We start from the raw sequence: 18038 nt of genomic DNA, 5'->3' as shown, positions 1-18038 counted from the left end.
AACTTTAAATTTCTCGTGAAACTCAAGAAATCAGCCACAGAAACATTCTAAATGTTAACTGAGGCTGATGGAGATGATTCTTTAGAACAGGTGTGTTTGAATTGCATAAACGGTTTTTAGAGGGAACGGAAGGTGTAGAATATAAGGAATATTCAGGGCGTCTTTCCAAGCGCATTTTGATTGAGGAATTGATCATAAGAAAAATTTCTTCGAAAGCTGATACAAAATTTCTGTCCGATGACCGAAAAAATCCGTAAAAATGTGTATATAGGCACGCTAGAACGCACCCCAAATGAGCCAAATTTTGGTAATCTGTTGTTACTTGTAGTGAAAGATGGACTTTGACCTATGACCCTGAAAGTAACCCTCACTCGATACAGTAGAAGTGTCCAGAATCCCCAAGACCAGAAGCAGTTCGCATGTCAAGGTGAAAATTCAAAACAATGTTCCTTGTTTTCTTCGGCATTTAGAATTGTACTAGTTGAGTGGGTTTCCAGTGGTCAAATTGTTAACCAGCACTATTACAAGATTTTATGAAAAAAAAAATCGAAAAAAAGGCCACAGTTGCGGAGTGATGGATTGCTATTGCACCAGGATAATGCACCTGCTCACAAGTCTCTATCTGTGAAGCAGTTTTCATTAGCCAAAATATTACTGTGATGGATCATCCTACTTATTAGCCTGATTTGGTTTCCTGTGGCTTTTGTTTGTTTCTTAAAGTTAATTCTTGTATTATGGGAACCCAATTTTCCTCAGCTAAAGATGTTCAGGAGAAACCGGAGAAACTTCTGAGGGACCTAACAAAAACTGAGTTCCAGAAATGTTACCCGCAATGTCAGCATCGAATGCAGAAGTATGAGAATACTGATGGAAACTACTTTGAAGGTGATGAAATCGTGGCGAGCTAATTCTGTAAGTACGTGATTTATGAGAACAATCCTGTTTTGCCTTTGGTCATATCTTGTATTTTGACATAAAGTATATATATATATATATATATATATATATATATATATATGGGGTGATTGTATACATATATGTCAATGCAATTATTCAATTCATACGACAACAATATATTAAAACAAGACAGTGAAAAAAAACATTATGTTGTAATTTTTATTGAAAATAAATACAGATCTGCAAATAATTGCTTGCGTCAATTGGTTTGTGCCCCTCTAAAGTAATACGGTATTTCATCGTTAAATGGTTGATGGTTGATTGGTTAGACTGAAATATAGCGTCCCTTACATCACCAACATAAGAAATTTCCTACAGCTTATCGTGGGATCAGAATCACACAAGCTCCCATCGAGAACAACGTTAACACGAGATTTCGCAGGTACTCAGTGCAATTTACCAGTATATATAGCAAAATATATTGAACAGAGCTTTCTATGTGAATCAGTTATTCCAACCATGTAACTAATACAACCGTTGACAACAGGGCCGTAACTTGTGGGGGCAGGAGGAGCAACTGCCCTCCCAGAGAAGCTCCCCGCCGCTTCGAGGGGCGGCCCACTTTAATACAAAATTTTCTTACTCCATATACGATACGAACATGAAATTATAAATGAAGCATCAAACAGGTTCACTACATTACATAAACTAAGCAGCACACAAAAGGTAAATAAAACGAAAATGAGTCGTGGGCCCATTTAAGTAAAAAGAAAAAAACTCTACTATTAGGGGCCCTAGAAATAATATTTATTCGTATGACTTTGAGATTTGTCAATATTATTCCCTTTAATTAATTTGTCATGTATGGAAAGGGCCCAGGGTCGTAACTACCTGTCCGCAGACCTTGTAGTACGTGAGGGGGACTCATAAAGAGTAAGAGAAAGATGGGGTCCAAGAATTAGAAAACAATTTTTGGGGGGGCCCAAATACTCTTATTAATGCTTGCCCCCCCCCCCAAAAAAATCTAAGTTACGGCGCTGATTGACAATTATTTTCCATGTGTTTCGTCAAGTGTCAATTATGAAAGAAAGAAAAATTGCTTATAATTAAGCATATCCATTGAAATATTAATACAATAGTTTTGTTAATTTCTATATAAAAAACATTACATTGTTTTCAATAATGATGACGATTGGTTGATACAGGTGACAGATATCCAGAACCAAGGAAACTCATTGGTCCTTACTTATGATTCGAATATTAGAGTGCTAAACAACAACGGATTTTTGGTAAGTTAGTGAATCAGCTTATTTTCACATCTTTTAGCGTAATTACTCCTTTCTTATTAGACCTATATTAATTATTATTTATTACTCAACAAAAGTTTAGTTTCAGCATATTCGTATTTGTTTATGTAGTCCTATAAGATTTTTCAAGATAGCATTTTGATTGCACAAATATATCTGAACACATTGAGGAACATATAAAGCTATCGCTTTTAATATTGAATAAGCGAAAAAATGTTTTTAAGAATCAATCCAGGAGGTAAACTAACCATTGAAGTTTGAAACTCCCTTGTATGGCTCTGTTATTTCATTGTTTTGATTATGTAGGGCTATTTTCGTACATGTTAAATAAAAATAATTATATTCTTCCCACTTTGTAAAGATCAACGTCTACAGAAAAGTATATCTTTAGCCCATAGATAGACATTTTTTATTGTCTTTTAGTATCAGTCTGCATGCATTTTGTCGCTATTATAGGAGGGTACTACTATATTTTCTGAAACATTGTATTTACCTTACAAAATTTTCATGAGTCATATCCTGAGGACAGATACAAATATACCTTAAACTTACGTTAATAAATATTTGAAATCAAAAAAAAAGGATAGTTAAAAGGAAGAAAAGATATTTTTTGCTTATTCAATACTAAAAGTGATAACTTTATATGTGACACAATGTTTTCAGATATTCTACCAGATGGGATATAATTTCTTCTCATTGCTTATATTGTCTGTGCTAATGAACCAAATGAACTTTTGTACGAAAATTTGTATTTACAATTGACAATTTAAATGTTATTTTAATACAAATTTTAGTACAAAACTTCGTTTGGTTCATTAGCACAGACAACTTAAGTAATGGGCAGAAAAATTCTTAATGCACAGTATCAGATCATATATGTATAGAAATAAGTTCAATAGCTTTGCGTCGGCTAAAATGCAAAACCTCGTAACCCATCAAAACCAAACTTTTCAGGAGAGCGATAAAACCGTTTTTTGCTTTCAATATTTTCTACTTTGAAACACTGTTATAATTTGAGATAATACCTTACTAACCTTTTAAAGTATTATCTCGAATTATAACAGTGTTTCCAAGTTTGGTTTCGATGAGTTTCGAGGTTTTGCACTTTCGCCGTCGTGAAGGAATACTTCCTTTCAATACAGTTACCTTCCAAGAACAACAAATCTTTTCTCTTCCTGCTGAAAGTCCCTGAATTTATGTACTGTTCTAAGCTACTCCTGATCCATGAAGAGAAAACTTGAGATCAGCATAACTCCATCTAGTGCAGTCATATCCATGTGGTCAGTGTATGTGTAGAAGCACATCTTATGATATGAAAAACGACAGGAGTAAATCGGTAAAGAAAAGGATAAGAGGGAAAAGATACACGAATGGAACAAAACAAGTGTAGGCAATATGTAAGTTGCCATGTATCCACGAATAGTGTATCTGCAAAGTAATTTATATTCTTGTTCGTCTGTATAACCACTAGCTTTATCAAAATCAAGTTTCCTTCCTAACAGCTCTATGTTCTTTCCTTATGCTTTACTGAAAATGGAAGCGGCAAATTGTGACGTGTTGTCCACGAGACAAAAGGAGATGGGAGCTAAGATTTTCTCGTCTCGTCTCTTAACTTTCCTAGAAATCTCAGAATACGTCAATTCTCAAGGAATGTTTTTGTCCCACCTCAATTCACATGGAATTCGTTTTTGTCTCGTCTCGATTCTCATGAAATTCCTTTTTGTTTCGTCTCGATTCTCGAAATAATTTTTCTTATCTCGTCTCCAAGTTTATTTTCTCAATTTGTAAATTTATCTATAAAATTTATGGCCTGATATTTTTCTTAACTTCACCTAGAAGCTACTAGAATCCTTCCGAGACACGACAGGTCTACGACGGTTGTATACTTGTATAACATTTAAACCATATTTAGTATTGGAATCATTGATAAAAGTGAGGTGGAACGCGGAGAACGTTGTTCCTTCATTTCCAAAATGTATCTTTGGCGTCCCTCCACTTCCTAAACAATTACAATGGGCAAACATAGGTACGGGGAACGACGTGATGGCATCCGTCCCTCTACGTTTTCACTTCCACTTTTACCCCTGATTGGAACATATTGTATAATGACTTGCGTACCCTTTAAACTTAGACAAATGTTACCCATCTTGTTCGTACAATCATATTATTAATTTACAAGCTTCTACTATCCCTTATGTAACACTAAAACAGGGTTTGGGAACTAAAACTTGAGTGAACTAGTATTGCGTAAGAGACTCGTGGAAATGAAAATTGTCATTTTCTCTTCTCATTTTTCGAGATGATGCGAGAAATTTATAGTCCCATGTTCTACATTAACTGTGACATCTCAGAGATTGATCTAATATGTAGGGTTGTGGACTTAGTTGTAGAGCAAGCTGTCTTTGAAATACATTAACTTCATATTTGCAAGGTTTTCTAATCTCGTTCCTTCTTTTTTCCAGTATTCAATTCGTTCTCGCATAATAAGTTTATTTCCATTTAGCAATATCATTAAAACATCTTTAAGTGTAATATAATAAATATTTCATTAAACTAAATATTCCCTTTTGAGTTGTATTAGGTTTCCAAGCAACTGAAATGTACTGTTATAGGGAACATTTATCTATTTGCATTTAGAATTATTACACTTTAAACTTGTACGCGAAGGACCCTTGAAGCTTCGTATGGGAAATGGTTTCAAAATTCAACAAAATTAATATTGAAAATTTACTTTTCTAAGTTTTTATCAAAAATCTACTGGACACAAAGGTCAAAGATTATTTGTTCATCTGCTAGGAAACAGACTTTGTAAGATGTTGAATAAAGGAAAATGATCTTAAGGAAAATGAATTTAGATCCATATGTTAAAACTTATTTACGCTGACATTTTCCAGGTTGTGATCGAAAGTTTCGATGTAGATAATAATCACATATCTTATAACTTAATAAGAAGTCCTTACCGTAGCGCCTACAGTTTCCAACCACCTTAGCCATGGTGTGATATTTCATGTTTGAAACACATTAGTAACTAATTTCTTATAATTTATTTCTATAAAAGAAACTTATTCGGTCAAAAATATTTAGTAAACCTACGACTTCCGCGTTTTCTTAGATTATATATTTTTAATGAAAAGAATTTCAAGCTGTAACACCTTAACATTGAAGCTGGATAAATGTTATAGAATCAAATTATCTATATATATAAAAGAGAACGTACAAATCCTTTGTTCCCTCATCACGCTAATACGGCTGAACCAATTTCTTTTATTTTTGGGGGGTTATTAGGATTTGGACCCTAGATGGTTTTTATCATATCACTTTAATTTTTAATTACCAGTGTCTTGAGATAATTGACCATTCAAGTGTCCATAACGTACAAATCCTTTGTTAGTTCATCATAGGTAAAAATAAACGTATTTATATGCAACCCGCATGACCGTGTCACTCGGCGGGTTAACATAAATGACAGGCGATATAATGTTAACATTTACTGCAATCTACTATGGTTTTTATCATATCACTTGAAAGCGAAAAAGTAAAAATTATCTAAGTAACAAAGTTTATTGCGTTCCGGGGTGACCGCAGCGAAGCGGGGCGGGTTAACATAAATGACAGGCGATATAATGTTAACATTTACTGCAATCTTCTATGGTTTTTATCATATCACTTGAAAGCGAAAAAGTAAAAATTATCTAAGTAACAAAGTTTATTGCGTTCCGGGGTGACCGCAGCGAAGCGGGGTGAACGCTGCTAGTATCAAATATATATATATATATATATATATATATATATATATATATATATATATTTAAATTAAACCCCATTTAAAGCGTAGAAAAAATGACATAAAAATGTCTCAAATTTAGCCCATCTTTTTATATAAATAAAGACACAGTCGTGGTTATACTTGTGTAACATGTATTTTGACAGTCAGTAGTACTAAAATTATCAGTTTATGGCTAATTTTATTTTTTATCAGGGTATCAAAAACTGAAACATAAAATTATTTAGCGAATATGAACTAAACCATTTCCACAAGAACAATTTGGTATTTTACTTTTACATGTATTGTAGCAAATATAGAACTTTATTATTTACCATTCATTTCTGTTGGAACTTTAAAAGCTTAATATAGAAATATTTTTGTAAGATTAGTTTTTGTTAATTTATTTTTCTCACTTTAACCTGTATACTATTAGTGAAAACATAAATAAAGAATAAATGACGTTACTTGTGTACGAAAGTTTTGAAGAGTAAGATACCTGAAAATGTTATCTAATGAAATAATATTATAAACAGAGAATCACTTGAGATGATGACCATAGATCAGTCAAATCTATTCTTTGAAGGTCGTATCACCCCAATACCAGAAGACAGATTCTGCTGTCCAAACATTATGAACTAGGTAACATGAAATCATATTGAGAGCAGTCGAAGCGCCCTCCAAGTGTAAACTACGTAATATAATTCGATGTTTCCAAACGACTGCTGAGGTCCATAAAATTACAAGATTAGACAATTCAAGAATCATTCAACCCTGGCTATTCTTCCTTTTTAGAACTTGTGAGCTTATACTGTAGTATTTGTGCACATAGCAATCATTGATACTGATCCCGTCATAATCGTTAATAATTCAACGATGAATGGCAGCTATATTCTGCTCTTTCGCCTCGAGAAATCTAATACATTATGTACAGTTCACACTTGTCTGACGCTTCGATTAGACTCAATGTGATTTTATGCTCTCCGCTCTACAATGATTGAATATCAGGGCCTATATTTTGGTACTGAGAATATGCAATCTCGAACAAACCGATTTGGCTTTTCTGCGTTTCGCCATCTCACGAGGTCCTCCTCTGGGGTTTAACGGAAGTTGAAAACAACCACCTTCGTACACAACATTATTATGACAGGCACATAATCGAAGTTGACGAATCCATTATTAAATTGCTATTGTTCTTAATTGTTGTTTCGTAGCGTTTATATAGCTACCAAGTTTGTGTCCTCATAAAACTTCAATGAACATCCACATCATTCACAGTATTGTTCATAAAACTAATGACTTCGCTGTCATAAACTAATAATTTTTAACTGAATCTATGAACATAATGTTTCTTCTTTTAACTTTTTTAGGTACTTTGCAATAACCAATACGCAGAAGTTACTATCTCATCTTCCACATCCAACTCTGTCACTGTGGACATATCTTCTTGCCCCGCTGCTACTAGATTATTCTACGCATGGCAAGAAGTTCCCTGCGACTACAAACAATGTGCAATTTATTCGAACGACCAATACAATTTACCTGCTCCTGAATGGCTTTGGGATCTCTAAGTGCTCTCAACCTGTTTTATGCAATCGCTTCAGATAAATGATAAACCAAATAGTGATTAATTAATGGATTTTTAAAGCAATATAATGCGAATTAAATCTCCCAATACACAGATGAGGCCATGGCCTCCATAATTACAAAAGAAAAATGTTTATATAAGTCATAGGTATATGCTAGGATAGAAAACAAAAATGTGTACATTTTAAAATAATAAGAGAGGACTCCCTTAAGCGCCCTTTCTGTAATCGACCGTCTTCCAAGAAATGTCATTTTCGCAGTTGCGCTTGGTGCTTGGTGCTCCACAATAATGTACCGTACAACAATAAATAAACTAACTAATTTCTACTAACCTATGTTTTTGTCTTGATGTTGTTTGGATCCTGTAACTACACATAAACCATAAAAAGTGTACACTTTATTCAATATACAGTATTCATTAAGTGGGTGTCAGATGATCAGCTTGCGGTCGAAACTTCTGACTTTGAAAGATAAATTTTTTGAATTATAATTAATACTTTAAGTCTTTTTAAAATTCTTTTAGAGATGCTATACAATTTAAGAGCTATGAAATGATGATTTTCACTTTAACCTACTTTTTTGGTTGTTCAGGGCCCAGTCCCGTGGTGATAAGAGTCTACTGTATTAGCAAGGAGTCTACTGTATTTAAATAAGAAACTAGTAAGTTTCACCGTTCCGTGAAAAAAATTCTTGATTATTTTTTTAAAAGTAAATCTTTATTATAAGTCTTCATTGTATTTACAGCACAGTTAATCAACCGTCTTATCATTTATCTTCGTATGGCTAAAATTAACTTGTAACCAAGGATGTTATAAATAGAGGATCTGCCTATATGTATCGTCATCCTATTAAATCGATGAAACCAAAAAGCAACCGAGCATCGGCACATCTGATTGGCTACTCTCGTTTCCGCCATCGTCTGATTGGCTACTTTCGTTTCCGCCATGATTGTTGGTTCAAAACATTGCGATCCTATTGGGCGGAGTTGGCAAAGTAGGGGTGGCGAAACTGTGGTGTAAGGTTTCAAGATTTTGTTGTAAGGGCAGATTCTCTATTTTATAAGATCCTTGCTTATAATAACCTATTTGTTCCACATGTTTTGTTCTAAATTGCAACTTTTTTTTGTAAAATTTCACTAAGTCGAAATTCCAAATAACCCATAACTATGGAATCGAAGTCTTGTATACAATATTTCTCCACGTGCTTACTAAGCTCTTCAAAGTCTATCACCGTACCAACTTTGGTTACGATTGTATGCCTTTTAACAACCCATTGGTTCTAGTACTAAATTTGTGAACTTTTATTATCATATTTTAGAAATATCATACGAAGGATGAAAATATAGTACAGAAACAAACGGAAGAACTAGCAAAAGAATGTGCCATTTCGAAGATTTTTACACTGTACTTCATAATCGATGGTGATTTATAAAGTTCTTTACTTTCAAGGATATTTCTCTTCTTAAAACATCTATCAGATATCCACTTGAATCATTTACTGGTTGCTACACTTCAAGAACTGTTAATAAATACTTCTCAAAACTTTAAAGATGAAAATAGATTCAGATAAGACGCCTTTATTTAATAATTGTATTAAAAAGTATATATTGCACAATGAGTACTGTAGCTCATACAACGTATACCTACGTATTATTGTATCTATAAATTATGTTATTGTACGTTACACACTGTTAGTTATACCTCTTAAGCCTTCGGCTCGTCTGCAAGTTACTAAAAAATAGCGATACCTCTTGACATCAGGCCCCCCAGAAATTTATGATGGGGGTTCCAATATTACGAACCACTACGTCTATGTAGCATTGAATGGGCATTATTCTGTACACGACAAGTAATTGTGAAATACTTCCACCTATATTTTCAGAAACGAATGATAGAACTACATTGGTTTTACAAGAGAAAGAGAACAGACGAAGTGTAAAATCAAATGTTTATGCTACAACAATCATTTCTCTGTTAAACAAGTATAGTTTTATATCTCAAAGTTTGACTTAACAGTCTTCTGATCTTTAAAACTACTGGAAATAACAGCAAAGAGTTCTGAAGGTGATAATTCCAGCAATGCATTATCTACTTATGGTCTACTTACTCAGAAAACTGTATCCTATTATTTTCCCTAAGTCAGATTCCTTTATCAACAAACGCTATTGAATCTGAAGAACTGTTTTTCAGAAAGCTCCTAAAGGTTACTGCGAAGATCGGTGATGAAGCTACGTTCCTACTTTTAGGAAAATTTGAATGATTAGATTCCTCCCTGATGGTTTAGTAACAGCGCACTGCGAACTTATTGGCTGATGCCACACGCCAATCCGGGCTACGCGGACTATAGATGCTCATTATTACCAGAAATCTGGAAACAATTAAAATTCTTTCTTGGAATCATTAGCTGACTTCACTGTTATATTCGGAATTTCTCAGAATGATCAGCTTCTCCATACGAACTAGTGGATTAACAGTTCCAATTCTCTGCAAAATCACTTAAGGTATTTTGGCACATGGATCTCCTGCATATGCCCAATCCAACTTTCCTAACACTTTCCACAGGTTGTATTAAAAGTTCGGGACCATGAGCCAACTCCCTTTTTAAAGTTACGAAATATGGAAAGAGAGGAAATCTTTTGCAAATAGGTTTTCAATCCAAAAGGCTGGGAATCTCACCAGCCGTTTGAGTTCTACACTGATAAGGTGCCCTATGTTGAATATAATAGCAACGTGTCCAATTCCGCAGCCTGCTCGAACATCGTAAGGACACGGAAAACCGACACATGGAACGTGCAAGTTGTTATGTGAAGGAATCCAGAATACCGTGAATCCGTTCCGCAGCAATGCTATATTGTTTGTGTGGTAAGTTTCCAAGGAAAGAGATTGCTGAAATCGCAACATTATTCTTAATTTAACATGGACGCCTTACCAGTGTAGGGCTGAAACTGCAGGTGAGGTTGGAAAAATTCCTTGATTTTAGGATGAAAACATGTTTACAACAACTTTTCTCTCTTTTCATTTTTTCTCATCTTCACTCACAGCGAGGTTGGTCTATAACACCCGACTTTTCATACACTCTGTATGGTACCGATGCTCTCGCTGCAAATCTCGCTGAATAATCTAGTTCAATATCCAGAATGTTCAGATTACCCTACACTAGAAGGTTATGCCAGATAAGCTTAAACTTTCTCCACTTGTCTTTTTCCATCTTTCAGCTGAAGCTTTTAGACATTTTATTCTTATGGGATCACTTTTCATGGGCATCCTTGGAAGGAAAACAAATCTCAATTGAGATAACAATACTGAGACTCTTGAATTACCGGGATTATTCTCCAGCTGAAAAACATGTAGTCAGTTTGAATAATTAGGAAAAGGTAATTCAATTGCTGAGGCTCTGAGTGTACTACCGTGGTTTCCTTTCGGGATTCCAGAGATATTTAATGCAGTATATCTCATAAATGTACATCAGTATCTAAAAGTATGTTCTTGTGTTTTCTCCTCTGTGTACGTTTAATATATTGAACACAAAATATAGTTTCCAGTTATTTTGCTGTTAGTTGCATTGATACAACGAAATGATTGTTAACCAGCAGGATCGAAAAGGATCCTAATTTAATCCCTTTATAAGTAATCAATTATGTCTCTCTTTTTTGTTTCTTCTGTCCAAACGAACAAAATTAGCATTTTACATAATCCTCAATAGATGGTAGAAATTAGTAATATATTGTTTCCGAAAATTACTTTATTATTGACATAATAAAGTAAGTTGAGTGTGTAGTAAAAAAAAATACGCTACGTTGTTTGTAACCTCGTCTCTTTTTTTCTAAGGTTACTGTTAGAAGACTCAAACCGGCTTATATTTTTGAACAACTTGTGAATAACTAAGTAGCTAGTTTCAAAGGGCTAAGGACCGTTACTTCAAGTAACAATCCCAGGAAGATGACATGAATTGACTATTCTTGGTTGTACTTGCGCCTGTTATCTGGTGGTGAGGTCATCAAGTATTTCTTTCCTATTTTGGATGAGGATGATGTCAGTGATGTCGAAGATGACAGTGAGAGTTAAAATTTCTGCACGGAACACCAATAATTACTTAATTTTAATTGGGGCTCAAAGGGAACCCACGGTATCTCCTATGTTATACTTTTCATGGTATTCACAAAGGTTAATAAGAAATTAGAAAACAAGAATTTTAGGAATGATCCAAAAAATGGATCAAAAGATTGCGATCTTCGCCAATAATTAGATTTTGGGTCAGGAGCCACAACATTTTTGAACGGCCTCTAAATCGAGTTTCCGTATATTTTACGAAATAAGCACATCATACTGAGTTAAGTGGTAGTTTTGGTTTGGATATACTATTTGCAGTTCTCCGGATATAAGACGTACAAAAAAAGTTTGGTTAAATGAAATATATTGGATTTTTTGGATCAGGGGCCACAAAAATTTTGAATGGCCTCTAAATGGAGATTTTGTATTTTTTACCGAATAAGGACATCATACTGAGCTAAGTGGTAGTTTTGGTTTGGCTGCATTATATGTAGTTCTCCAGGTATAAGAAGTACAAGAAAATATTTGATTGAATGAAATATAGACACCCTATTGGATTTTTTGAATCAGGGGCCACAAAAATTTTGCATGGACCCTAAATCGAGATTTTATATTTTTTACGAAATAAGCACATCATACTGAGTTAAATGCTAGTTTTGGTTTGGCTACAGTATATGTAGTTCTCCAGAGCTAAGGCCTACAAGAAAATTTATAATTGAATGAGAAACATTGGATTTTTTGGATCAGGGCCCACAAAATTTTTTAACCGCTCCTAAATCGAGATTTCGTATTTTTTTTTACGAAATAAGCACATCATATAGAGTTAAGTAATAGTTTTGGTTTGGTTGCACTACATGCAGTTCTCCAGATATAAGATGTACAAGAAAACGTTTGGTTGAATGAAATATATTGGATTTTTAGGACGAGGATCACAAAAATTTTGAATTGCCCCCAAATCGAGATTTTGTATCTTTTACCGAATAAGGACATCATACTGAGTTAGGTGCTAGTTTTGGTTTGGCTACACTATATGTAGTTCTCCAGATATAAGGAGTACAAGAAAATATTTGATTGAATGAAATATACTGAACTTTTAGGATCAGGGGCCACAAAAATTTTGAATGAACCCTAATTCGAGAGTTCATATTCTTTACGGAATAAGCACGTCATACTGAGTTAAATGCTAGTTTTGGTTTGGCTACAGTGTATATATAGTTCTCCAGATTTAAGGCCTACAAGAAAATTTATAATTGAATGAGAAACATTGGATTTTTTGGATCAGGGCCCACAAAATTTTTTAACCGCTCCTAAATCGAGATTTCGTATTTTTTTTTTTTACGAAATAAGCACATCATATAGAGTTAAGTAATAGTTTTGGTTTGGTTGCACTACATGCAGTTCTCCAGATATAAGATGTACAAGAAAACGTTTGGTTGAATGAAATATATTGGATTTTTAGGATGAGGATCACAAAAATTTTGAATTGCCCCCAAATCGAGATTTTGTATCTTTTACCGAATAAGGACATCATACTGAGTTAGGTGCTAGTTTTGGTTTGGCTACACTATATGTAGTTCTCCAGATATAAGGAGTACAAGAAAATATTTGATTGAATGAAATATACTGAACTTTTAGGATCAGGGGCCACAAAAATTTTGAATGAACCCTAAATCGAGAGTTCATATTCTTTACGGAATAAGCTCATCATACTGAGTTAAATGCTAGTTTTGGTTTGGCTACAGTGTATATATAGTTCTCCAGATTTAAGGCCTACAAGAAAATTTATAATTGAATGAGAAACATTGGATTTTTTGGATCAGGGCCCACAAAATTTTTTAACCGCTCCTAAATCGAGATTTCGTATTTTTTTTACGAAATAAGCACATCATATAGAGTTAAGTAATAGTTTTGGTTTGGTTGCACTACATGCAGTTCTCCAGATATAAGATGTACAAGAAAACGTTTGGTTGAATGAAATATATTGGATTTTTAGGATGAGGATCACAAAAATTTTGAATTGCCCCCAAATCGAGATTTTGTATCTTTTACCGAATAAGGACATCATACTGAGTTAGGTGCTAGTTTTGGTTTGGCTACACTATATGTAGTTCTCCAGATATAAGGAGTACAAGAAAATATTTGATTGAATGAAATATACTGAACTTTTAGGATCAGGGGCCACAAAAATTTTGAATGAACCCTAAATCGAGAGTTCATATTCTTTACGGAATAAGCTCATCATACTGAGTTAAATGCTAGTTTTGGTTTGGCTACAGTGTATATATAGTTCTCCAGATTTAAGGCCTACAAGAAAATTTATAATTGAATGAGAAACATTGGATTTTTTGGATCAGGGCCCACAAAATTTTTTAACCGCTCCTAAATCGAGATTTCGTATTTTTTTTTTACGAAATAAGCACATCATATAGAGTTAAGTAATAGTTTTGGTTTGGTTGCACTACATGCAGTTCTCCAGATATAAGATGTACAAGAAAACGTTTGGTTGAATGAAATATATTGGATTTTTAGGATGAGGATCACAAAAATTTTGAATTGCCCCCAAATCGAGATTTTGTATCTTTTACCGAATAAGGACATCATACTGAGTTAGGTGCTAGTTTTGGTTTGGCTACACTATTATGTAGTTCTCCAGGTATAAGGAGTACAAGAAAATATTTGATTGAATGAAATATATTGAACTTTTAGGATCAGGGGCCACAAAAATTTTGAATGAACCCTAAATCGAGAGTTCATATTCTTTACGGAATAAGCTCATCATACTGAGTTAAATGCTAGTTTTGGTTGGCTACAGTATATATAGTTCTCCAAATTTAAGCCCTACAAGAAAATTCATAATTGAATGAGAAACATTGAATTTTTTGGATCCGGGTCCACAAAATTTTTGAACGGCCCCTAAGTCGAGATTTCATATTTTTTACGGAATAAGCACATTATACTGAGTTAAGTGGTAGTTTTGATTTGCATACACTATATGCAGTTCTCCAGATATAAGACGTACAAGAAAACGTTTGGTTGAATGAAATATATTAGATTTTTTGATCAGGGGTCACAAAAATTTTGAATGGGCCCTAAATCGAGATTTCATATTTTTTCCGGAATAAAAACATCATACTGAGTTAAGTGATAGTTTTGGTTTGACTACACTATATGTAGTTCCCCCGATATAAGGCCTACAAGAAAATTTCTGCCTGAAATATATTGGATCTCTTGATCCAAAAATATATTAACGATTTTTTCTAAATTGAGCCGGTAAATGTAACGGCCTTGTAAATATTGTTTTGTTTGTCTTCCATTGAAATAATTTACTACCAATAATCATGCCTTAAATCTGTGAATGTTTATTTAAGTTTCATTTGTGTGTTTCATTTTGCAGCTCTTTTATGTAATTATTTATTCTGATTTTACTTAGTTTGTTACGATTATTCTTCATCTATATCAAATATCACCAATTTATTGTAATAATTAATAACAAGTGTAATTGAGTATACAAATATGGCGTACTATGCACCATTAACTTTCTTAAAATTTATAACCATTTCCTATTTCTCAAACAAAATAAAAGTTAGAAAATAAATGAAAAAATAGTTGAGTTGATATTAAAACTTATAAGCAGTTATCTTATCTTGATTTTCTTCTCAATTTCTGTCGTAATCTTAGTTTATTTTTTGTTAAGAAATCATGTAATATATAAGAAGAGATTTGGTAAATTTAGAAGACTTTTCATCTATTACGTACATTATGACAAATTTAGTTAATTTTATCGAAGGCTATTAAAAAGCACAAAACAGCCTACTAAAGCAATAAGGCTCCCAGAAAAAACTTCCCTAATATTCAATGACGCCACATTATTTTCAATAATCTTGATATGAACATGTTATGCAACTAAATTGTTAATTATCTATATCTTTCTCTATCGAAAGTTTTACATCACATATAGTATAGATAACGTCATACGGTATCTCAACTTTCTACTTAAAGATATCTGTACATCAATATTACGAGCAGAAAAAACAATATATCGATTGTGCAACCATTGAATGCAAAGAACTTTAAGTTTGATCTCGCCCTTTGTATATTACGTTGAATTTACATAATTGCCTCATTGTTTGACACAAATGATATCTATATATATGATAATTTATAATAAATATGACTATGAATATGTTATAAACATGAATATGTGAAGCTGCGCGACTATTCATAAAATAATGTGATTAATGACACATCTACCAAAGAAGAGTTATGTTCAAAGTGCAGAAATTATATTTCTATTCAGTTGAAACTATTTACCACTAAGCGTTATATTTTATTATCAAACTATATTGTCTTATCAGATTAATAGATCTAAACCATATTCACGAAGAAATAAAATATAAACTAAAAGCAGGGAACTCGTGTTATTCAGTTCAAAAGATTTTGTCGTCGCGAATTCCTGTCGAGGAATTTGAAACTTAAAATAAATATAACGATAATCATGCCTGTTGTTTTCTATGGTTGCGAAACATGGTTACTTACTCTGAGTGAAGAACGTAGACTGAAAGTATTTGAAAAAAAGATCCTAAGACGAATATTCGAACCCAAGAGGAGCGGGAATGGGGAAACGAGAAAACTTCATAATGTTTGGAGATCGTTTACCAAACATTATTAGGGTCATCAAATATAGGAGGCTCAGGTGGGCAGGTCATGTAGCCAGAATGAAAGAAAGTAGGAACGCCTTCAAAATTTTAACTGGAAATTCAATTGGTAAATGGCCATTAGGAAGACCTAGACGTAGATGGGAGGACAATATTGAGATGAATCTCTGAGAAATAGGTATATACAAAGTAGAAACTGGATCTAGTTGGCTAAGGATAGAAGTCAGTGGAAAGCTTTCGTGAACGCGGCATTGAACCTCCGGGTTCCTTGGCCATAGAGTAGTTACTTAGTTAGTTTTTATTATATTATCTTTACTTCTCGCACATTTTGTACTAACCGAGTGATATGTAATATATATATATTATATAACAGGTATATATATATATATATATATATATATATATATATATATATATATATATATATATATATATATATATATATATATATATAACAGGTGCCAGGTTTAAGTAACTAACTTCGTTCTTATCGAAACATTTCTATTTCTTGTGATTATCGTTCTTTTTATGTATCTGAACTACTGACTATAAAAATATATGGATCATTATAATCGATTTATGTTACTAATGTGTTTTCCAACTGAGTTATTTACGCCTATGAATTCAACAACACGTAATAAATCCATTAAGTTAATTAACTCTAAATTTCATTCCACTTATAAATAGTAGCTGGTCGACTCGTGCGTTAACCTATATTCTTGAGATAACCTAAGAATTTGAGACGAACTCTGATTTGAATGTTGATATACAAACGAATAACAAAATTGGACATTACTAAAATCTGTTTTACACATGACCTATATTCTTAAGACAAGAAATTATTAACGAACTTCCTGTTATCCTGGTTGGAAAGGTGGCAAGTGCAAACAGATGCTTATACACCGGGGAGGAAAACAAAAGTGCTTGCAGAAACTAATGATCACCTGACTATTGTATCCTGATCTTAATAGAGGCAAGGGCGCCGATCCTGGGGGCCCGGGGGGCAGGTTCCCCAAGGCTCATGTGGGCCCCTCCATGGGGGGCCCAAAATGGTAATTTGAAGTCGGTTCTCCTATTTTTATATGTCATTCATTTTCCCCTTCTACTAATGCGTATCTCTCTTTAGCAAATCTATTTTATTGATAAACCCCTCCCTGACCTGAAAGTATTGTGCTACAGTACGTAAATATGTAAATTACATCACGCATAATACTCTTCCTCTGGCTAAAGGAGCTACTTCGTGCATTGTTTCTGTTGTTTTTGGAGTTTCGCGCGTAAAATGATAAAGACCTTTTAAAAAGCTAAGGAAAGAAAGAATGAATGAAAAAGGCCATTTAAAAAGCAAAGAAAAAGGAAAGGATGAATGAATGAAAACAGAAAAATGGAAACATAATATTCTGTTGGTTAAGGATCATTCGTGTTTTGTTATAATTTAAGGAAAGAAAAGATATACAAGAACAATAAGCTACAAAAGAACTCACAAAAGTAGTTATTAAGTATATCCGTCAAACTTCCGTTTCGATTTAAATATCTAAATCCCTATTCTAAAAATTGCAAATGAACCAAATTTTGTTGCTAAAATATTTGACAAAATCGAATTGGCAACACTGTTTAAAAAGGAAGAAAAGACTATATTTGCCCAATAAATCGGTGGCGCGGCGCAAGAGTGAGTAATTGTTGGTAGAGTAGTTGTGTGATTATAAACAATAGATTCTCCTCTTGACTCATTTGGATTACTCGAAGTCGAAGAAATCAACGACTGTGAAATGCAAGCTGTTCA

The 18038-nt window shown here is 33.4% G+C and overlaps 1 protein-coding gene across 1 annotated transcript in view; it reads left to right on the top strand.

Moving 5' to 3' along the window:
- LOC145683107 (sialate O-acetylesterase-like) overlaps positions 1 to 7885 on the top strand; it is a 79071-nt gene extending 71186 nt beyond the window's left edge. The window contains exons 12-13 of the mRNA XM_081754467.1: positions 2103 to 2186; positions 7338 to 7885. Of these exons, the coding sequence (XP_081610593.1) occupies positions 2103 to 2186; positions 7338 to 7538 (285 nt within the window). The 3' untranslated portion in view covers positions 7539 to 7885. The remainder of the gene's footprint in view (positions 1 to 2102; positions 2187 to 7337) is intronic.
- The last annotated feature ends 10153 nt before the right edge of the window (positions 7886 to 18038 follow it).

Source organism: Thermobia domestica, chromosome 4, assembly GCF_964235325.1.
Source record: "Thermobia domestica chromosome 4, izTheDome1.hap1.1, whole genome shotgun sequence".
NCBI classification, from domain to species: Eukaryota; Metazoa; Arthropoda; class Insecta; order Zygentoma; family Lepismatidae; genus Thermobia; species Thermobia domestica.
This window is presented reverse-complemented; position numbering and strand designations above follow the sequence as displayed.